Consider the following 23,858-nt stretch of genomic DNA (forward strand, 5'->3'; position numbering starts at 1 on the left):
AAGCTGTAAAATAAATAAAAGCAAAAAATTCAACTGTGCTGTTAAATGGCTTGCAATGCAGACTTTTCTGCTCCAACAACTTAGGCTCTGTGTGATGAGAGGCACTGTGAGCCGTTATGGTCACATTTAATCTCATCCTCTTTGGTAGATCTTGAAAATAATCTGGATTGGATTGAAAGAAATATAGGAACTTTAACTTTTTCATTTTTTCCCCTTTTACCCCATTGTATGTGTTAGGAATTACTGTGCTGATTTTTCTTAGAGGCTAAATGTTTTACTCTTTTCATCTTTTACCATTTCATCTTTTTCCTTATTCAGTATTTCTATAGTGGATTTGGGTTTTAAGTGTGTATCTGGTACTCATTAATTTCTTAAGTGTGTGTGCTTATGGGGCTCAAGTTCTTGAAGTTCTCCGGTGGACCATATTGTGGTATTAAACAAAATGACTTTGCCATTCTTGTCTCTAGAGTGCTTTTTGCTGTCCTGATATCTTGTTTTTCTTTTCCTTTCCTGCTCTCTCTTGAAATTACAGAAAAAGGCAATAGATTTCTCATTAAGAAAATATTCAAAAATACTATCCATGTTATATTTATTGCATGAGGAAGGATTTTCCTCTAAACAATGCTTTCAGGCATTTTTAGGCTGATGTAAATTAGAGATGGAGAAGATTGATTGAGGCCATTTTTGTCTATACCTCTGGTATTTACACTGTAGTACACCTTGCTTTACATTGTTACCTGTTTTATCAACTAAGAAAATGCCATCCTTAGCAAAAATAGTAAATAAAATTGATAATTTAACTGGTATATATGTGCTGTAAATGCAGTTGGTATATTCTGACTTTTTCATTCTGAACTTAGAAACAAACACACACAAGAAAGCACCCAAACCACAAGCCTTGTGTAAAGTATTAGTGAGTTAACTTGGACTGTCTGAGTTCATTTTGATTTTCACTGTTGTGTGGGAATGGATTTCATATCATGCTTCTCTTTCTTAGTAGAGGCTATTTTTTAGTCTCAGTATTTAGCACTTCCTCCCGTCTCCATCTTTATGATATTATCAATAGTTTCTATCTGATAGAATATGATGGTTTTTAAAGGCGAAGTCAGATTGCCTTTTGACTTCATTTATAGTATGTGAATAGAAAGCAGCGTGTCGATTTGTTTAAGGAAGAGAGGATTAAAAATACTGAGTTTAGTTGCTTAGCAGAGAACCCCCTTCATGTTGCTGAATTGAAACCGTATTTGATTTCATTTAATTGCACATTTTGACTTTCTCATTTGCTTTGCTTGACTTTTTGACAGATGCCACCTCAGTATGGACAGCAAGGTGTGAGTGGTTACTGCCAACAGGGCCAACAGCCATATTACAGCCAGCAGCCGCAGCCCCCGCACCTCCCACCCCAGGCGCAGTATCTGCCGTCCCAGTCCCAGCAGAGGTACCAGCCGCAGCAGGTGAGCACAGTGCACTGCCCCGCAGGGCCTTGTTTTCTCCATCAAGGCAGACCCGGCTCTGAATCATCTTCCTGTCCTTTATTAAAAATTATGTTCTGGTGGAAAAAAAATTAGTTTTGAGAAAATGCATAACTGTAACCTAATCTAACTCCATCTCTCCCTCCGTCTTTTCCCCTTTTGAGATTGGAGGGTGAGAAGAATGACTGGTTTACATTACTGGTTAGTGGCAGCAGCACGTGTCAGTCATTGCTTGTTCCCTGTCATTTGTGTTCTGAACCTTTCAAGAAAGCACTCTGCCACTTTGTTAAGGCTTATTCAGGAGAAGGATTTTATCAATCATTTAATCCTTCTAGTTGGCACGTGCATGGTATTTTTATCTTGACCTTTGTTTTGTTTCGTTTTAATGGTAAGTGCTACTGTGTGAAAACATTGTTGCCTTTGACTGTGTTATTCTCTTTAAACTAGCTTATAAGTAGATATTCACTTCAGTTGCAATATATTAAAATACTAATTGGAATCATGTACTTTAAATATATCAAGCAGTTTCTAGTTCAAATTAGTCTCATTAAATACTCCTTTAGGTTACTGGGTTATATATTTCAGCTTACAGAATTTGTAGAAAAATAATATATATGTTATTTGGTAAAATGATTCAGTTTCCTTATGTTTTAGAGACTGTCACTCATGAGTGACATGAAAAGGAGTAGTGAGTGAGGGACTCTTACTCTGAATCCAGATAAAATGTTCGTAGCACATCCAATCATAAACATCAAAATATAATTTTCCATTTTAATCCTTCCTTCCTTCTCTTTTGTGTGGTGGAGGTGGCAAAGAGAAGGTGAACACATGTAGCATCGACTTTTTCCTCTTTAAAGGATTTCTTTTGTGGCTTGAATAGATCATGGATATTAAGCAAAATAAATAAATTTACGGAGCTTAATTTTAATCAATTTGGCTGGTTTCTTACATATTTTCTTGGGTTTGTTGGAGTCCCTTTCCGTATGACTTACTAGAGAATTCTAAAGGGAGTTTATGACTTTAAGCAAAACATGTTAAAACAACAGCTAGGATTCGAGACCCAGTACAATCTTGTTTTTACATACATGTATTTAAAAGCTTGAACCCGGGAGGCAGAGGTTGCAGTGAGCGGAGACCACGTCACTGCACTCCAGCCTTGCAACAGAGTGAGACTCTGTCTCAAAAAAAAAAAAAAAAAAAAAAAAAAAAGTAACATCTGTGGGGTTTGTAGCAGTAGGAATGTACATCATTTCATAGTTACCTGGTAAAGTCTTTTATTAAAGTGTATGAAAATTTTAAAACACTTTAATATAATTTCTTTTTAGATGAGCGAGGCTGGTATCCGGAGTTTTGATAAAGTTATAACCTTTTTCAAGGGGCTTTCAGAGCCTTATTGAACTTATCTGTAGACACAGAGTGTTTTTTCATGTCATCAAAATTTAAGGACTCAATAGATAAATTATATTACTCATTTGACTGTAGTGTGCTGAAATGAATCTCTGATCATAAAACCAATTTGATTAAGGATTCTAAATGCCTGTTATTTTCTTCAAGACCAAGCTCAAAATTTACTTCCTTTAAAAATTATTCACTGATGACTTCCAGCACATGGCAATTAGTTATTTAATATCTTTCATATTTAAATATTTAAAGCATACTACAAGTAAAATCTTATTTTAATGAATATTATTTTAATGTGCTTAGTTTCAGTCTATCTTATGCTTTGATTATTGCTATCATTTTATTGATTTGAATACAATAAATTATATGGTAAATACTCTATAACCATGACTTTTTAAAGTAATTGTAATAATTTTTGTATATTCTGAATAAAACCAAACATTGCACAAAATACATTGGAAATTTTTTCTTGGGTTTGTACTCCCTAGCTATAAAATGTCTGAGTTATATTCACTGTGGGGCAGAGAGGTGAAAGTTGGAGACATTTGAGTGGCCTAATCAGATGGTCTGGTTTGACAGGAACAGTCCTGGATTTTAGGGAGTTGGATGGGAGATAGATTTGGAAAGTTTCTCAAAAAAGTGATAACTGGCATTATAGATATATTTAGCACCTCCAAAACCTAAGTAATCCCCCTAAATCTATCCTGAAACAAAGTAAAAATTACCATTAAAGTATTATCAAAATCAAGCTAAATCTTAATAACACTGAATTCATATACCTTTAAAAACTTAAGAAGCTCAACCATATTTAGTTTAACCAGCCAGTATTTCATAACGACCAGAACATTTCTTTATGCAGTCTTTCCTTTTGTTTTCAAATGTGGTTTATGTAATCTCTTTTGTATAAGGCAGGCAGTTAGCAAGTATTAGTAGTACTTGGTGTCTTGTTAATGCGATTGATACAGATGGTATAATTTTAGGGTTCCATCAAGATACCTCACTTTGTGTCTTCAATATTTTTCATATGTTTAATGTTTTAACTCATCAATACATTCATTGGTTTGAAAAAAATAAAAAGTACAAGGAAGGGATTCCGAGAAAAGTCTCTTCCTGTCTTAGTTCCCTCTGCCCATGTCACCACCCCCGTTCTTGACTGGATAACCATTTATAGTTTATTGTGTGTTTTTCTAGAGTTTCTTTATATCAAGAAGCACAATACCGTACTTTTATTTTTACCCTATTTTTACGCAAATGATGGTATATATAGTATATACTATATGCCTTCTTCCATATTTTTTTCTCATCCCCTTCTTTTACTCACTTAAATATATTTTCTAGAGATCTTTCCAAAGGAGCACATACAGCAATCCCTCATTCATTTTTATAGCTTCATTACATTTTATGGACATACCATGATATATTTAACCAGTTCTTTTTGATGGACATTTAGATTAGTTCTGGTTATTTGAATTGAAACAATGATGCCATGCTAAACTTTGTGTATGTGTCATTTCATAAGTGGGCAGTAATATCTGCAGGATGAATTCTGGAAGCCACAGTGCTGGGCAAAGGGTGTGTGCATCTGCATTCCCAGTGGGTATTGCAGGTTGTAGCCAATTCACACTCCCATCTGCACGTGAGAGGACTCTTCCTACATATGTGCCAGTAGCATGGCTTTACAAAGCTTCTGGATTTTTGCCAATCTGGTACAGATTGAGCACCCTAAATCCCAATGTCTGAAATATGAAATGCTCCAAAATCTGAAACTTTCTGGATGCCAACATGACACCACAAGTGGAAAATTCCGTATTTGACCTCATGTGATGGATCACAGTCAAAACACATGTAAAACATTGTTTCAGTCACACAAGTATTTTAAAACGTTGTATAAAATTGCCTTCAGGCAATATATGTAAGGCACGTTTGAAACATAATGAATTTCATGTTTAGTCTTGGGTTCCATCTCTTAAGATATCTCATTTGTGTATATGCAAATATGCCAAAATCTGAAATACTTCTTTTTCTAAGTATATAGTTTTAGTTTACATTTATCTTGTTATGAGTAATGTTGAGTGTTGTCTTGTGTATTTAAGGCATTTGTGTTTCCTTTTTCCTGAACTGTAAATTTATATATATTTTGAATTTTCTCTCTTCAGTTGTTGGTCTTTAAAAATTATTTTAAAAATCCTTTGTATATTAGGGAGACTGGGCCTTTGTCTGTAATATGAGTTATTAACTCCAGAGGACTGGAATCAATAGAATAGAATAATAGAATAGAATCAATTGTGCTCACATATGCATGCGCACGCGCGCGCGCACACACACACACACACAGATTTATTGTAAGGAATTGGCTCATATGCTTATGGAGTTTTGCATTTCTGAAACCTGCAGTATGGGCTGGCAGGTGGTAAGCTGATGGTCTGATGAAGTCAAAGACAGCTTGCTGGAGAATTCCTTCTTGCTTAGGTGGGGCTGGTCTTTTGATTATAGTTAGGCCTTCACACTAAATGGATAAGGCCCACCCACATTATGGAAAACAATCTGTTATTCTCAGAGTCTCCGTTGAAATTGTTAATTCCATTTACAGTACCTTCCAAGATCACGTGTAAAATCAACCATTGCAGCTACCATTCCCTGATGCCACTAAAATCATTAACTGAATTTCCTTAGGTATATGGTGTTTGGGGTCATTTTGGGATTTCTGTTATTCTCCATTGGTTCTTCTATGAATGCATTAGTATTGTACTGTTTCTCTATTATCTTTTAGTATCTGATGGGGTAGTATATCCTCATTATCCTTCTTTTTCAGTTGTTGGTTTTCTTTTTCCTTTTGCTATTTGTATGTGCTTATTTTTTCCTATAAACTTTTTCTTTTTTATCACGCTATTTTCTAAGAATTTTATCTTTTGTTATTGTTATAATGGGATCTTCTGTGAAACAGGGTACTTAGAAAAGAATAAAGATAAGACACACAGAAGCACTTTACTTGAATAGCTTTTTCCTTTTTGGAGCCCACTGACCAAAGATGAGAAATATCCCTGTAATAAAAAGATGTGTTTGTTTAGCTTAGGTGGCTGCAGGCCAGGGAGGATGCAGTCCTGAGGAGCCCCAGGAGCACTGTGGAAAGGGGGAGGTGGGGCTGTAGTAGGGTTGGGGTGTGTGTTAGATGACTCTTAAGAGGGAGTGGCATCATGAGGAGGGGTCGTCCTCAACTGGCTGCTCTCAAGAAGCTGGAGGTACTTTTGTGATTAGGTATTTTAATTTTTATCTAGGAGACAGGAGGATTGAAGTGGGGCAGGGTTCTCATTGGTAAAGAAGCACCAGCCACCTCATGCCTGTAATCCCAGCACTTTGGGAGGCCAAGGTGGGCGGATCACCTGAGGTCGGGAGTTTGAGACCAGCCTGACCAACATGGAGAAACCCTGTCTCTACTAAAAATACAAAATTAGCTGGGCGTGGAGGCGCGTCTGTAATCCCAGCTACTCGGGAGGCTGAGGCAGAAGAATCGCTTGAACCCGGGAGGCAGAGGTTGTGATGAACTGAGATCGTGCCATTGCAGTCTAGCCTGGGCAACAAGAGCGAAACTCCATCTCAAAAAAAAAAAAAAAAAAAAAAAAAGCACCAGCCACTTAGAAAAAGAAGCAGGGATGGTTTGTCATTTTTGTCATCAGCAAGTGGCCTTGGGCACCTGTTGTTTCGGGCACTGTTGCTGTGCTGTAGAAACCATGCAGTCCGCTGGCTCTTCTGCCTGGTTTTCCAATGCTTGCCTTTGCCCATTTCCACTCCACCATCCCTGCCTCTCCTGCATGGAATAGCTTTCCATCTCTCCATTTGTTGAGGTACTTTTCAGTTTCTTTTATAACATTCTTCAAAAAGAGCTGCTGTATTACTTTTGTTAGGATTATTCTTATATACCTTATTTTTTGTTGCTATTGTAAATTGTATCCTTTAAAAAATTACATTTTCTCATTGTTACTGGTGTATACAAATGTAACAGACTTTGTATATTAACTTTGTGTGTGTGTCCAGCCACCTTTTAAATTCTTGCTAATTCTGCTAATTCTAGTGATTTGTGAAGTCTCAGGTTTTTTAATTAAAATAATACTTTAAAAAATCACTGCCTTCCTACTTTTTTGCCTTTCTGCAGACTGGCTCCCCTATATGCATTCTTTGAAACGGCTGTCTGTTCCTGTGTTATCCCTGATTAAATGAAGGCTTCCAGCATTTCGTCATTTAATACAATGTTTCCCCTTTCTTTTCTTTCTTTTCTCTTTTCCCTTTCTTTTTGTAGCTGTCCACTTTTGGGCTAAGGAAGTTCCCTTCTTTTCTAGTTTGTGAAGAGATTTTTTCATGAGTGGATACTGAATTTTATCTTCTGTCTTTTTTGTATCTATTGAGATGATCACTTTGTATGTATTGAGATGATCACTTTGTTTTTACTTATAATCTGTTTTTGAGGTAAATTACCTTTTAAGTATCAAATGAAACTCACATTCTATAATAAACATAGCCTTATGATATATTGTCTTTTTTATTCATCACTGGATTCAGTTTACTAACATTTGTTTTAGGTTTCTTGAATCAGAAATTCATGAATTAGACTGAACTGTAATTATCCTTGTTAGGTTTTGGTATCTGTACTTTTCGAGCTTTGAAAATGAATTGGAGGCCAGGCGTGGTGGCTCATGCCTGTAATTCTATCACTTTGGGAGGGCAGATCACCTGAGGTCAGGAGTTTGAGACCAGCTTGGTCAACATGGTGAAATCTCGTCTCTACTAAAAATGCAAAAAAAAAAAAAAAAAAAAAATTAGCCAGGCATGTTGGCGCACGTCTGTTATCCCAGCTACTTGGGAGGCTGAGGCACGAGAATTGCTTGAACCTGGGAGGCAGAAGTTGTAGTGAGTCAAGGTCGTGCCACTGCACTGCAGCCTGGGCGACAGAGCAAGACTGTCTCAAAAAAAAAAAAAAAAAAAGAATTGAAGATGAGTCCCTTTTTTAATTTACTGAAAGAATTTCTGTTGTTATCTGTTCTCTGAATGTTTAGTAAAACTGTTTATAAAGCTATAAAGGGTTGTATAGCTCTTTATTTTTACCTTTTGTCTTACCCCTGATTTTTCAACTTTTTTAGTAGAGATGTTGAGGTCTTGCTCTACTGCCCAGGCTGGTCTCAAACTCTTGGCCTCAAGTGATCCTCCTACCTTGGCCTCCCAAAGTGCTGGGATTACAGGCATGAACTACTGTGCCCAGCCATTTAAAATTTTTGATTTCATTTCTTTTGTCAATATAGGCATATTCAAGTTAAAAATTTCTTCTTGTGTGAGTATTGCTATATATATATTCCTATGTATAGGAATTTGTCCATTTCATATAATTTTTCAACTTTATTAACATAAAGTTCATAATAGCCTTTATTACTTTAATCTCTGTACCATCCAGAGTTAAGGCATTTTAATTCATAATGGTTTTTCTTCTTTTATTCTTGATAAAACCATTTCCAAAGTGACTTGGTCTTTATTGTCTCTATTGTGTGTCCTTGTAAACAAACTTAATGAAGTTCTTCTCTCACCTTGATTACGTCTTGCTTTCTACTTTATTGATGTTTATTTTGCTGTTCTTCCCCCCCGCCCCCACTCAAGTGAATGCTTACTTTATTTGAACATTTTTTGTTTGATGAAGCTAAATGTGAGACTAAAATTTTTTCTCTTAAGTACTGCTTTGGCTGAATCTTTCAACTTTTGATATGTATCATTTTTGTTCTCTTTTAGTCCTAAGAAATTTCTTGTTTTTCTAAATTGCTTATTTTTTTTTTTGAAGACATTTTTATTGAGGCCTGGGTTTGCATTCTGTTTCCTCAGAAGGATTGATTGGTCTTTGCTTTTGCCAGGTGCCTATGGGTACCAGTTATCTTGAACAATGTTTTGTGTTTGATTTTGTGAAAGTTTTATTACAAGAAGAATATACAGATACACAGAATGACATAATGAGCACTCCTATGCCCTCACCTAGTTTTAATATTACCAATATTTTCTCCATGTCTGCTGCCTTGTCTCATCTTTTCCTCCTCTTCCGACTTTCTTCAAAGTATTTTAAGTCACAGATACATTTCTTCTCAAAATCGTTCTGTATGCGTGTATAAAACGTAAGGGCACTTCTTTTTTTTCTTTTTTCTCTTTTTTTTTTTTTTTTTTTTTGAGACAGAGCCTCGCTCTGTCGCCCAGGCTGGAGTGCAGTGGTGTAATCTTGGCTCACTGCAGCATCTGCCTCCTGAATTCAAGCAATTCTCCTGCTTCAGCCCCCTGAGTAGCTGGGATTACAGGTGCGCACCTCCACACCTGGCTAATTTTTGTATTTTTAGTAGAAACGGGGTTTCACCATGTTGGCCAGGCTGGTCTTGAACTCCTGACCTTGTGATCCACCTGCCTCGGCCTCCCAGAGTGCTGGAATTACAGGCGTGAGTCACTGCATCCGGACAAGGGCGTTTCTTATATAACAGCAGCTCTGTTACCACATCTTATTAAATTAAATATAATTCCACTTGTCTACAAACCTAGCCATGTTCAGATAGCCCCAGTTGTCTTCAGAATACCCTTCTGTATCATTCGTTTCAAGCAAAATTTAAACAAGATTTATTACATTGATTTGGTTCTGAAGCCTTTTTATCTAGGACAGTTTCTCCTCCCCCAAATTTGTGCCTTGACATCTTGAAAAACCTGGGTCAACTGTCCTGTGGAATGGCTTTATCTGCCAGTTTTCTCTTGATGTGGCTTAACTTGCTCATCTGTTTCCTGTACATTGCAAGTTAGATCCACAGGCTTGAAGATAAACATTTTATTTGCGGTCGTTGAAAATCATGTTCCCAACATTTTAGGCCTGCCCTTGTTCACAGGATGGGTCTGTGATCCTCCTTTTGAGCGAAGAGCCTCCAGATGGTTCTAGCCCCCGCCTTTCTTGTGATCATCAGCTACAGCTGAGGCTGAAGAGACATTGTGATGGACAGATAAAGCTTCCCTTTGTACCCTCTCCAAATTCCTCACTAACTACATTGGTGAGCACAACACACGCTGGTGACCCTAGGCCACTGAGTTTGGGGTGGTTGTTACCCGTCATTTCTGACTGACTTGGTCTGGATGCTTCATAGGCGATGCTGTGCGTTTATTGTATCAGATTGAGCGTAATGTTTGGTTGTCCCACAACAGTGAAGTTAAGATTGTTTAGAGGGTTTAGGTGATGATGGTCTCTGGGGCCGTTCTAAATGAAGTATCTTCTTGAGGTTTTGTAGACCACACCATTAAGTGTTAATTTTGACCAGATATCCTGGTGATGGTTAGCTTGTGGTTGCTATTTCTTAAAGGAGCCACTTATTCCTCCTACCTCTGCATATCAAGTTCAAGACAGGTATTTCTCTTTTCTGTTTAGTGGGTTTGCAAGCTCTTAAATGATGGGTATAGCCCTTCTTGGTCCTTAATTTAACTGAGAGGTATTGTCTTGTATTTTACTCCCTTTTGGCAGGCCCTGGACTTCCTCTCCTTTTCCCTGTTCCTCGAATAGTCGTCAAAGGGAAAGTTAGAATCTATAGCAAAAGTCAGCTTCTACCGCTCTCTTGGTTTCTCTGTTCTCGGTCTGCTCTCTGGGTGTTCTTCATGTCACTCACATTTATGGCAAGTCTGGGATTCATTTAAAAAGGATTAGAAAACACATTTTATCCAGTATTTCGGGTTTTTCAATCAATAGCTATTTAGAGCATCTAATCTGCCATACTGCTGGAACTGGTAGTTTCATATTTTCTAGTTGTTCCTTTGGTATCCTTTATACTATTGGAAACCATACAAATCTGTAATGTTTATGATAGATCATTTAGAACATACAGATAATACCTTCTCATTGTTTGAATCAAACTTTTCTAGTGTCTCCTTTATTCTTTTAAAATAAAGTTCTTAGGTAATATGAGCTCTCCCCACACAAAATTTTAAACAAAATTAGAAATAAGGCACTAACTATATATGGAAAATGAAAAGAAGTATATAATAAAGTATTGTATGCTTAATTAAATGTTTAGGCATACTACTTTAGAAGACTTGTGAAATAGATGCTTGATGTATATGTGTGATCACTGAACTTGACAGCTACAAAATGAGATTGATATAGGAATGTTGCATTGGCAACTCAGATGTCTCCAGGGTTGTCAGTGGTGATGTCATCTTTTGAAATGATGAGCAACTGTTGGCAAAGTTCTGAGCAAAACAAAGTATAATCTTCCCTCAATATGCGTGATGGTTTTGTTTCTGGAAAATTTATTATGTCATAAGATGATTTTAAGAACATCTTGTTCTTCCTTGCAAAATGGAGTTGGGTTCTAGACTCAGCTAAATAGTTTTTTTTTTTTTTTTGCTTTGTTTTTAAATATACCCAAACATTGGCACTTTTGAAAGTAGTGTCGGCTGTGGCATGGTGATCTTTTACATCAGTCACTCTTACACATTGCAGGATAATCTAGCATTCCTACCCTATAGCCACTGTTTAAATGCATTTCTGTGTCCTTGTGACAACTAACTACTCCGTTGAAATTTTGTCACTACGTGTGTTATATATGTCCTTAATTTTCCTGAAATTCATATGTAAAGTGAGTTCCCTATGTATAAAATTTCAAACATGAGTATGATGCCCTGAATGTAATGGAAAGAGGTAGGAAAGGACAGAAAGCTGCCTGACACATTTGTGTTTCTCTTAAGTAAATGCTCAGGCACTTCTCCATTAGAAGGCTTGTGAGAGAGTCAGAGGCTTGTGCCTGGATGTGTGGGAGCCATGGACTCCACAGGTGCAAATGAGGCTGCTACAGATGTGTGGGATGAACAGCTCAAAACCACGAGCAGGCATAGAATCCATGGAATCAGTGACCACACAACAGTAATTATAGAAATGAAAGTATAAAAGACCACTTTAAATAACATGCTCACAGAGTTGTTAGAAAAGGTAAGTTACCCCAAAGTCTGGAGATGTTATAAATTTGTAAATAAAATACAAATACATAGTAAAAACTGGTAAGAAAGTAAAGATTTCTTTTCTTTTGCTTTATTTGTATTTTCTAAATTATCTACATAAACATGTAATGCATATATAATATTCTTAAATGTTGTGTAAAGGATTCCACGTTACCCATTATACAATGTAAGGAATTACCCGTTCCGGTGGCAGACTAGGTGCTCTCAATGTCTCTGTTGATCAAAATATCTAAAATGCTGGCTCAGTTCTTCAAACTAAATGAAACAGTCAATCAATCCTCTTTTTTTTTTTTTTTTTGTTTAACTGTTTCTTATGCCCCTCCTGTCATCCCTTTCTTCCTTACCCAACTAAAATTCCAAGCCCGTCGTTATACTCGCCCTCACGCTCCTGCATGTACTCTTAAATACTCGCCAGCCCCATCTTATTAAACCTATTTATGCTAGCCTGATGAAATCCACTTTTGTGCCCACTCCAGGTGAGTGGGATGGGGAAAGAGGAAGGGAAGACCCTGCTATTCATTTGAGTTGGTGACCACTGATGTTAGATCATTCTTGCCTTGTAGCTTTGCATTTCCCTAAGGCTATTTCAGATCTCCCTCTGTCTTCAAACCCAAAAGGCTTAAGCCCTGCTCCTCACTCTGAGCTAGTGAGGCTGCTTCCTGTTTCATTGAAGAAATCAACACAAGCAATTAGGAGAACTTACAGGTACCAGCCAGCCTGTGTCTGCATATCATGTCTACCTTCTGTGATGTACACACTCTGCCAGAAATCTCCTTGTTCCTCTGGAAGGCTGCTCTGTGCCCTTGGTCCACTCAAGTTCTTGGTTTTTCCCCACACCATCCATTTCTCTGTCCTTCCCATTGGCATTTAAACATGCCATCATTTCTCCCACCCCAAACAAAACAAAACAAAAACGCCTTTCTTGACCGAAACCACAAGCCTGTTTTTCTCTTTTCTTGTGTTCCCCATTTGCTGGTATCCCTTGAATTTACTCTGTCTAGGCTTTTATTTCAACTATTCTATTGAAACGGCTCTTTTCATACTTTTTTTTTTTTCACTTGCTTTGTAACTTGAGAGGTAAAATTGTATGTATTTACTGTGTACAATGTGATGTTTTGAAGTATATATACTACATTGTACAGTGAGTACATCTAGCTAATTAACATATACATTACCTCACATAGTTACCATTTTTGTGGTAGGAACACTTTACATCCACTCAACATTTTTCTTTTTCTTTTTTTTTTTTTTTTTGAGACAGAGTATTGCCCTGTCACTCAGGCTGGAGTGCAGTGGCGCGATCTGGGCTCACTGCAACCCCTGCCTCCCGGGCTCAAGCAATTCTCCTGCCTCAGCCTCTCGAGTAGCTAGAACTACAGGCACGTGCCACCATGCCTGGCAAATTTTTTTATATTTTTAGTAGAGACAGGGTTTCACCGTATTGGCCAGGCTGGTCTTGAACTCCTGACCTTGTGATCTGCCTGCCTCGGCCTCCCAAAGTTCTAGGATTACAGGCATGAGCCACCTCACCTGGCAACATTTTTCAAGAATACAATATATTATTAACTACAGTCACCATGTTGTACAACACATCTCTTGAACTTATTCTTCCCATCTAACTGAAATTTTGTATCTTTGATCGACATCTGCCCAACTCCCAGCCCACCCCAGCCCGTGGTGCCCCCATCCCACTCTCTACTTTCCAACAACCAGCCTGCCCCAGCCTGTGAGCCACCATCCTACTATCTACTTCCCAACTCCCAGCCCATGCCAGCCCATGGTACCCCCATTCCACTCTCCACTCCCCAACAACCAGTCCATCCCAGCCCGTGAACCACCATCCCACTCTCCACTTCCCAACAACCAGCCTACCCCAGCCCATGAGCCACCATCCCACTCTTCACTTCCCAGCAACCAGCCCATCCCAGCCCCCGGTGATCCCATTCCACTCTCCACTCCCCAACAACCAGCCCATCCCAGCCCATGGTGCCCCCATTCTACTCTCCACTCCCCAACTCCCAGCCCTTCCCAGCCCGTGGTGCCCCCATTCCACTCTCTACTCCCGAACTGCCAGCCCCACCCCAGCCCGTGGTGCCCCCATTCCACTGTCCACTCCCCAACTCCCAGCCCTTCCCAGCCCATGGTGCCCCCTTTCCACTCTCCACTCCCGAACTGCCAGCGCCACCCCAGCCTGTGGTGCCCCCATTCCACTCTCTACTCCCCAGCTCCCAGCCCTTCCCAGCCTGTGGTGCCCCCATTCCACTCTCCACTTCTGAGATTACCTTTCCTAGAGGCCACATTTGAGTGAGATCATGCGGTATGAAACAGCTCTTTTCAAAGCCTCCAGTGTTCTGTTATTCAGCCTGATGGGTGATAGTCATTCCTTCCATCCTTCGCCTGTCATTAGCATTCCATGCAGCTGACGGTATCTTCCTCCTCGGAGCACCTGTCTTGCTTGGTTCGTGGGACGCCACCCTCTCCTGGCTCTCTTCCTACTTTGTGGCCGCTCCTTGCCTTTCTCTGCTAGATTTTCTTTATCTCTCTGGCCTCCAAATACTGGCCCATGACCAGGGCTCAGTGTTGGCCCCTCTTTTTTTGTGGCTCTACCCACCTCACCTGTATGATTTCTTTTACTCTCAAAGCTTTAAGTATCTGGAGGCTTGTGACTTTCATATGTACTTTTGCAACTTCGATCTGTCTTGTCCTTTCTACATCTATGTATGTCCAGCTCCTGCAGGTAATCACTAATTTGAATGCCCAACAGGCTTTGGAAAATCAACATATCCAAAGCAGGCCTCTGGCCACCCAGCCCTTTATCCACAAACCTGCCCTGTCTATATTTTCCCCCATCCCAACAATATGGATGTCAATCCATCCTTTCTGACCCTTTGAAATCTTTGGCTCTTCTCTGTCAAGCCCTTTTTTTTTTTTTTTTTTTTTTTCAAATAATGTGTGTGGTTTCACCTTAAGAAAATAAGATTTATGAGTGGAAGGACTTTGTTTTGTCATTGTTATATCCCCAGCACCTAGGTCAATGCCTGCACAAAGTAGAAACTTAGTAAACATGGTGAAAATTGTTGATTTAATCATTCAAAAAATCTTTTTTATTTGCTGAAACATAGTAAAACATACTTTACAGTGTTGAAGAAGATAAATGTTTACTGCTGGGTATTTAAATTTTGTGATTTCTTTTGGAATTGCAGATAGTGCTTTGTGGAATGCTTTTATAGCTGGTTCCTTTGTGCAGTATAGATGCATGTATGTGAGCAAACAGGCTTTCTTCTTTGATAGAATTGCTGGGCAAAAGAACAGGCACATTTTAGGCCAGGCGCAGTGGCTCATGCCTGTAATCCCAGCCCTTTGGGAAGCTGAGGTGGGTGGATCACCTGAGGTCAGAAGTTCGAGACCAGCCTGGCCAACATGGTGAAACCCTGTCTCTACTAAAAATATAAAAAATTAGACAGGTGTGGTCGCGCATGCCTGTAGTCTCAGCTACTCAGGAGGCTGAGGCAGGAGAATCGCTTGAACCCAGGAGGCAGAGGTCGCAGTGAGCTGAGATCGTGCCACTGCACTCCAGCCTGGGTGACAGAGCAAGACTCTGTCTCAAAAAAAATTAAAAAAAAAAAAAAAAAAAGCACATTTTAAAGATTTGGTTTTGGGCGGGCTCAGTGGCTCATGCCTGAAATCCCAGCACTTTGGGAGGCCCAGGCGGGCAGATCACTTGAGGCCAGGCGTTCGAGGCTAGCCTGGCCAACATGGTGAAACCCTGTCTCTACTAAAAATACAAAAATTAGCTACATGTGGTGGTGCATACCTGTAGTTGCAGCTACTTGGGAGGCTGAGGCAGGGGGATCACTTGAACCTGGGAGGCAGAGGTTGTAATGAGCCAAGATTGCACCACTGCACTCCAGTCTGGGTGGACACAGCAAGACTCCGTCTCAAAAAAAAAAAAAAAGCTCCCCCCCCCCCCCACTTTTTTTTTTAACCCAATTCCTCTCTAGAAGGTTTTTTAACAAATTACGCGCCCCACCCCCCCCCCAGCTCACTTTCCTACATTTTAATATATATTTTCCAGTGGTTCTTATTTTAAGTTTTATTTTTAGTGAGGATTTAACTGTTTTCTGAGCACCGACAGAATTAAAGAGCCCTCACAGAATTTGGAATTAGAATGGATCTAGGTGATGTGTTACAATGATGGAACAGATCGTGGAAATTCGATTGTATCAGGAAGAAGTACACAGTTGGACATTGGTAATTTTTTTTGATTTACTGTTGACACTGCGACTCCATGAATTCCACAACTTCTTGTTGTTTACATTTTTGTTACCATTGCCATTTCTTGTCTCTGCTGCTCTTTTTAGGGGGCAGAATTAGAACTGGAGTGAGTAGGTCTGGTTTATTCTTCCTGTTGTAGATAGAGGATAACTAGGACATCAGAGGTGCACACTGTGCGTTCATCAGACATCTTATTTACCCAACACTTGTCATTTCCTTCTTTTAAAAATTATCTATTTTTACGGCCTTTAAAAAAAGCTATTTGAAGAAGTTGCTTCCATTTTAAAGTATTTTTACATCCTAGCTTACTTCCTCAGACTTCATTAACCGAGATTTAATACTTTTATATAGAAGGGGAAAGCTCCTTCAATGCTGTGGTTTAATTTTTGTTTTGTTTTGCTCTAACGTTTCTGCTTGCCTTACGTTTCCCCATTGTCAGGTCTCGATGCATCACGTGCAGGTCTGCTTCCCGGTCCCCTCTTAGCAAGCTCTCATGACCTTTCTCTCTCCTCCTAGTACCTTTAGACTCAGAATCGTTTTCCTTTTACCTCTGACTCCTGTTCTGCTTCAGACTCACTCTCCTAAGATACTGGAAGAGATCACCTTTCCTGTTAAGGCACACATTTCTCCAGGAACCTTCACCCATCCTCTCCTGGCAGATGTTGTGTGTTAAGTGTCAAGGCCAGTGTTCCAACAATCAGGTAACTCAGAGAGAGTTGCCTGGCCGCAGACAGGGGGCTGTCTGTCAGTACCCTTTCTTGTGACCGAGGTCTTCTGCTGGTCTGGAACAGTTGGCATCCTTGCACAACCCTGTCTGTTTTCATGGCTTTAAGGGACACTGTTGTGCCCTCATAGCCAGAAAAACCTTTTTCTTTTCTTAGAGAAGAGTTGTAGCAAGTAACCCTATTTAAGAAGTCACCATTTTTTTTTTAGAGAGTATGGATCTTTTTAAAAAACCTTAGTGTAAAGCAACGACATAATTTCAAACTTTGCTTTTATACGTATAGTTTCTCTTCAAGTTGATATAGTTGTTTCGGATTCTTAAGAGAAATAATGGGTATTATGAAAGTGTACACTTACCTCAGGGTCTGTTGGACAAGCAAAACATAAACCATTTTATGAGCCCCTTTGGGCTTGGGACTGTTTTGCATGTGGGAATCTAGTGTTGAATCAGACATTGTTGCTGACCTAAAGGAGCCCCTAGTTGAATAGGAGGGTTGACGGTGCCGTGGGAGGGGTGTGTTTCAAGCTGTGATTCTAGTGTTGTGAGGCTTAGGAGAAGATGTTGTTGATAAAAGTGTCTCAGAGGAAGTCTGGAAGAATGAGGAAGACTTTGCTGGTGAGAGAAGAAGTGATCCTGGGATAGGGCCAGTTCCTTGTTAGTGAAAATAGAGGGGACGCCCATTCCTGAGAGATACTGAAGTAGTAGACAATGAGGTCAGTTAACAGTCAAGGTCATTTAGATGGAGCATATTAATTATGGTGGGAACTGGTGATTTATATTGCCTTTGCCTCAGTGATTAAAAATGAAATGAGGTTATTTATTGTTCAATATCATTTAAAACAGAAAATAGTACTAGTTTAGCAGTTAACTTCTAGCAGTAGATCACTTGGTAGTTGGACCAAGTGGAAATCTGAGTCTACTTTTATGAGAGTAGGTAGATGGGTGTTTAAATGATATTTTCTAAAATATCTTTCTTCAGACATCTTTGTGGTCAGCAATTTTTAAAAGAGATGCCGTGAACTGGAAGTACTTGGCACATGGGCAGTCATTTGGAAAAGAACGAAATAGTACTGGAACATGGGGGTAAAATAAGTTTCAATTTTTTAACATAAAATATCCATCATAATCCACATAATAAGCAAAATCTTTCAAAGGAGCTTAACTTAGAAAAAATACCTTTTTAAAAGCTAAAAACATAGTGAAATATATTTTTGATTTAAAGCTTGTAACAGCATGCCACTCAAGTCATTGAAGGAACACAGAAGTCACATTAGGGACAGAGGCTGTGATCCATTGTGGGGTAAACAGTTCCTTATATTGTTGTTATTTATATTATGCAAATCTGTTTCTTATATAGAAATAAGACCAAAATTTAATTTATAAGCCAATCCTGCAGATTTTGGGGGGAAATTAACCTTACAAGGCCTGTGGAAAGCCACTGAAGTGTTCATTTCACTTATTTTAAGATTTTATTATAAGAGCAAAAAAACAAGGACATACATAGTTTGTTGCCATTAATTGCTTAGTTTTTGGATATTAACACAGTCTATTAACTCAATAAAAACCAGAATGTAGTTAATGTTATTCTTTGTTTTAAAGGATATTATTAGTGAAGACTTGGGTTATGTTTGAATTTTGAATCTTTTTCTTTCTTCTTGCTACAGTTGTCTCAGGCTTTGAACCATTGCTGAGGGAGATTTCCTTTTAAGTTTAAAGAGCTTGTAAGCATCCGAGGAGACACCTTCTGGGTCACTTAGTGGCTGAGTGAGGCCTATTCCTAGACTCTGATTGTTGACTTGGGGCTTCTAACCTTGTGTTGGGGCCAGTTTTGGGAGCACAGAGGTGGGGTTAGATAGGCTGCAGGAGCCACCAGCCTGCCTGCGCTCGCTCTGGCAGGATGACTGATGCCAGGAGGATGGGAATGAGGAGTAGTGACCTTCCTCTCTCTGTTCCCTTTTTCTCCCTTGGGGGAAAAACTAGTATAGTAAAAGCTCAGCACTCGTTTTGAATATAGGTGTAATTTGCTGCGTTAACAGTTTCAGTTTATTGTGTGTTTTGGTGGTGTTATTCCTGAGAGCTTCTTAAAATAAAAAAAAAAATAGAAAAAACCCATTGAAGAATGAAGAAAAATAACATTTTGAGAATGTTAGAATGTCTTTTGGTATGAATTTGGTTTTCTTAATTGCTGTAGAAATCAGGGTGAATCTGTAGTTAGTTGCAACTATGTCTGCCTGGGCCTTTGCTTTTCCTTAATAGTAGCAGAAGAAAGCAAGAGAAAAATCCTCAGATTTTATACACATCACTTCTAGTATCGAAGCATTTTTGGCTTTTAATGGAAAACTTTCAGTGTTTTTTTAATATGTTTTGAAGTATAATTGGGAATTTAATTGCATTGGATCATAATTTGATAATGCTATGTATTCATTTTCATATTTAACATATATTTTAAGTTTTTTTTTTCTTTCTAGACCAGAATTAAAACCAGGAAGTGAGGAATTATATAGTAATAATATTTTCAATACTAATTTTAGAAAGGGGATGGAAGGCTCCTCCTGAGAAGAGTAGCCAGGAAGCCAGGCAGGCCTGGAGTGTGTGGCCAGCTGTGTCCTGGTTTGAAGCATCTCAGACACTGTTGGGCAGCTGCTTAGCCCAGTTTAACTGAAATGTGGAGGAGATCACATCAGCTGGGCATGACTGTCTACCATGGAGGCGGGAGAGGAAAACCTTAGATTGTTGAAGATGTATTTCTTAGTTGGGTGTGTTAGTGGACATCTGTAACTCCAGCTGCTCAGGAGGCTGAGGCAGGAGGATCCCTGAGCCCAGGAGTTCAAGGCTGCAGTGAGCTCTGATCGCACCACTGCACTTCAGCCTGGGTCACAGAGTGAGACCTTGGCTCTTTAAATGAATGAATGAATGATATATTTCATCAAAGGCTAAAGAAAAACTTCAAACACCTTAAGAGGAGGGTTTAGTCTAAAGAGCAATTAAGCTTCACCTCCTTCTCTGATCCTAACACTGCTATAACTAACTGTAGGTGGGGGATCCCTCTCTCCCGCCAGAGGAGGATTTATGGAATTGAACCAGATGTCTTCACGCATGAGTGGACATTGCCTTGTTCTCTAGTTTTTAGTCCTAGTTCCCCAGACTCAGCAGCCAGTGAAAGAAGAAGCCTGCTCTTCTAAACCAGAAAGTTGGGTAGAACTGGCGCTCTCCGAGCAAGCCTCCTCATTGCACCCCTTCACCTCCCTCCCCTTCAGCTCCCTGGGCCTGACAGCCCATCTGTCTTCCGCTCTTGATAGCCTGCTCCTGCCCCCATTGGTGTTGAGGGATGAAGTTGGGAAGATAATGCAGTGTGCAATTAAAAGTATCATCGAGGCTCATTATATATTCACTAATTCTCTTTCCTTGATATTTATATTCTGACACAAGGGAAATTGGGGAATTATTTTTTTCCTGGATTGTTTTTTTGCTACTCTCAGCTGCTTTCATTTGTCTTTAACATGCTCATTTCGATATGTTAAACTATGAAAAATGAAATAAAACATAATTTATACATAAAGTTCTTTCTTCATCAGTTTCTTTGATTTTTAAAATTTTTAATTAGAGTAACAAGCTCTATGTATATTGTATTCCAGAGGAAGATTATCTTCAGATGTTTGAAATGTAGCATTATTTTTAGCATTTGCTAATGTGGGCAGTGGTCACCTTTTTCTTTTTTTCTGCAAAAGAAAGAACAGAACCAGCTTAGGTCGCTGATTGATTTTCCCCAAAGTGCTAGGCTTTTGGGAGAGGAATGGGTTTATGTCTCTTTGCATTAGCCTAGGGAGACAGAAGAAGATGGCGTCAGGAAGTCGGGCAGGGAAGGCCCTTTGGTATGTATACAGCTGTGGTTTTCTTTTCTTTCTCTTTTTCTTGTTCTTTTCTTTTTTTTTTTTTTTGACAGAGTTTCACTCTCGTTGCCCAGGCTGGAGGGCAGTGGTGCGATCTCAGCTCACCGCAACCTCCGCCTCCCAGGTTCAAGTGATTCTCCTGCCTCAGCCTCCTGAGTAGCTGAGGGATTACAGGCAGTAATTAATTAATTAATTAGCAGGGGTCTCCAGGACCCTGGACCCCACTGTTTTACCAGTTGCCAAATATTTGGTGTATCTTCCTTGCTTGAAAGCAATGGTTCTCATGTCTGCTTTCCTTATGGAAGAGCAGTGGGGGATTAACTTCAGGATGAATATATTACTCACCTTGCTTGGAAAGTTGGAGGTGTTCATTTTAACATAAAGTGGGATGAATGTATAGCTTGCCCTCCTTGGAAAGTTGGAGGTGTTTAACATAAAGTGACTAAAGAAATAAATAAAGTGGGTAAATAAATAAATTTTATTTTAATTTAATTTTGATGTAATTGATGATAATTTCAGATTTCTGGAGTCATCTTTATGTTTTTTCCCAAATGGAAATTTGACTGTTTAAAAGGTAAAAAGTCTTCTACAGTAATAGCAGCACTTGATGGGAAAACACACACACACACACACACACACACACACACACACACACACACACAATGTAAGGGAATCTCTAAAAAATTCACATTTTCTGCTATTTCTTGGAGAAGGGGGATGCCTGTGGCCTGTCTACTTTCGTGGAAGATTGGTAAAGTTGATACTAATTGGATGCTAAGTTCTTTTTAGTATATTGTTTTTCTGAAAGTCTGTACTTTTAAGAGTGGGGAAGAGATAATTTAGTAGATCAAATGATCCATTTTAACATCTTGTAAAAAGTTCAAAAAGTAATACATATTTGTAAAAAAAATTCAGCAGAATCCTTTGTGCTTCTTGCATTTTGAAAGCATTATTGATACAATGCAAAACAACAGAATCTTCTTCATCTTTTATTGTCTTTGGCTGTTTCTTCTGTTTCTCTAGCTTCTTTTTTTTTTCTTTTTCTTTCCTTCAGTTATTTTAGCTTTCACTCCATAGGCATTTCACAGAGAAATCAGACAACTTTTGAGATTAACCCCCTCAACAGTTTTAGGGGTGAATTGGCAAGACAGGCTTTTGAGGCAGGATCTTTCTGGCACTTTACTTCACTCTCTTTGGCAAAAAGAAGGTCTGTACCTGTTTATCCAGCACGTGGGTTCAGGAGCTCTGTCTCAGCAGGTCACTGTCATGCCACTTGCAACCCCCCATGGTATTCGTCTGTGAAGAGTGTGGATAATAACGTAAGGGGTCCTGTATAGGTTGCCCTTTTTTTTTTTTTTTTGAGATGGAGTCTTGCTGTGTCATCCAGGCTGGAGTGCAGTGGTGCAATCTCAGCTCACTGCAACCTTGCCTCCCAGGTTCAAGCGGTTCTCCTGTCTCAGCCTCCCAAGTAGCTGGGGTTACAGGTGCGTGCCACTGTGCCCAGCTATTTTTTGTATTTTTAGTAGAGATGGGGTTTCACCATGTTGACCAGGCGGCTGGTCTCGAACTCCTGACCTTAAGTGATCTGCCCGCCTCGGCCTCCCAAGGTGTTGGGATTACAGGGTGAGTCACCATGCCTGGCCTAGGTAGCTCTTTAGACTAGAGTTACTTAAGCAGTCTGGGCTTTTATTGCATGTTTAATTCAGATACTAATGGCATATTTGCAAATTCTTAAGTAATTTTTATTTGTATTTCAGTTATTTAGAAAAGTATTACAATGTTGAATGTGGTTATTTGCAGGTAATCTGGTTCAAAACATCTCTATGAAATTATGATGTTTTCAGTTTTGGTAAATCCCATTGTTGATTATCTCTGTTCTTACCCTTTAATCTTTCCGGAGTCTTTGAGAATCTGGTAAAAGCTACAGATTCTCCTCCCAGACAAATACGTGCATCACAGAGTTGCTGTATTCTCAGGGGAGTGTTCAAAGCCCTTCTACTCCAGGTCAAGAATTCAGGCCCTAGATATGAGTTATGGTCCCAGTGTGGGGTAGGAAGAACTGATGTTGCTAGTTTCTGAAGGCCTCCTGTGGCCCTCTAGGTCTGTGGCTCATGTGCCGGAAGTAGTCTGCTTCTTGGTTGGGAGAAGGAGGGGCTTGGGTTCTTGGAGCAAGAGTCAGCCTTCCAAGTGTGAGATGCCAGTGCAGGGCCATGTCATTGAAAAGCCAATGATGATCTTCTCAAGTTGTTGCTTTAACCACAGTAAGACAAATAAGACCATCCCTGGCCCAAGGAGGATAGGTGAAGGGTGGGTGGACAGGTATCTACCTGGGAAATTAGCCATTGTTAATGTTACAGCAAAATGCCCTACTACAGATGCTAGGTAATGGAGTAATGTCCAAAACCCCACATTGTAGGACTCACTTAATTATCATAATTTAATGAAAATATAACACTGTATTTAATCAACAGTCCTCGAAATTTATAGATAAATCTGGGAAATTCAGATTCCTGGACCCCAACCTCCGGTTGGGAATTGTCAGCTGTCAGGTAGGGTCCAGAAGTGCCTCCTTATCTGGTGGGTGGGAGCATCATTAAGTGCACACACTCTAGAGAAAGAATATCTTGGTTCCCATCCCTTCTCCACCACTTGCCAACTGAGTGACCTTGGCAGGTTACTCAACCTAATTTTCTTCATAAGTAAAATAGTACTTACTTTATGGGGTCAGTGTGGAAATCAAGAGTTTATTGTATGAGTAAAGCACTTAGGAGAGTACCTGATAGATGGTGTGATGTAGAATTATTAGCAGCTGCTGTTACTACCAACACTGTCGTCAGCATCATGGCCACTGGATAAAGTTCTATTAGTTGATTCTCTTTTTTTTTTTTTTTTTAAAGACAGAGTCTTGCCCTGTTGCCCAGGCTGGAGTGCAGTGGTGCAATCTTGGCTCACTGCATCCTCTGCCTTCTCCCAGGTTCAAGTGATTCTCATGCCTCAGCCTCCCAAGTAGCTGGGGTTACAGGTGTGCGCCACCATGCCCAGCTAATTTTTGTAGAGACAGGTTTCACCGCGTTGACCAGGCTGGTCTTGAAC

The 23,858-nt window shown here is 39.5% G+C and overlaps 1 protein-coding gene across 11 annotated transcripts in view; it reads left to right on the forward strand.

Annotated features, from left to right (window-relative positions):
* ARID1B (AT-rich interaction domain 1B) overlaps positions 1-23,858 on the forward strand; it is a 437,019-nt gene that overhangs the window by 127,192 nt on the left and 285,969 nt on the right. For all 11 annotated transcript variants that reach the window (XM_055391577.2, XM_063707979.1, XM_063707978.1 and 8 more), the window contains one exon: positions 1,305-1,454. In XM_055391577.2, the coding sequence (XP_055247552.1) occupies positions 1,305-1,454 (150 nt within the window). The remainder of the gene's footprint in view (positions 1-1,304; positions 1,455-23,858) is intronic.

This window comes from Gorilla gorilla, chromosome 5 (assembly GCF_029281585.2).
Source record: "Gorilla gorilla gorilla isolate KB3781 chromosome 5, NHGRI_mGorGor1-v2.1_pri, whole genome shotgun sequence".
NCBI lineage: Eukaryota > Metazoa > Chordata > Mammalia > Primates > Hominidae > Gorilla > Gorilla gorilla.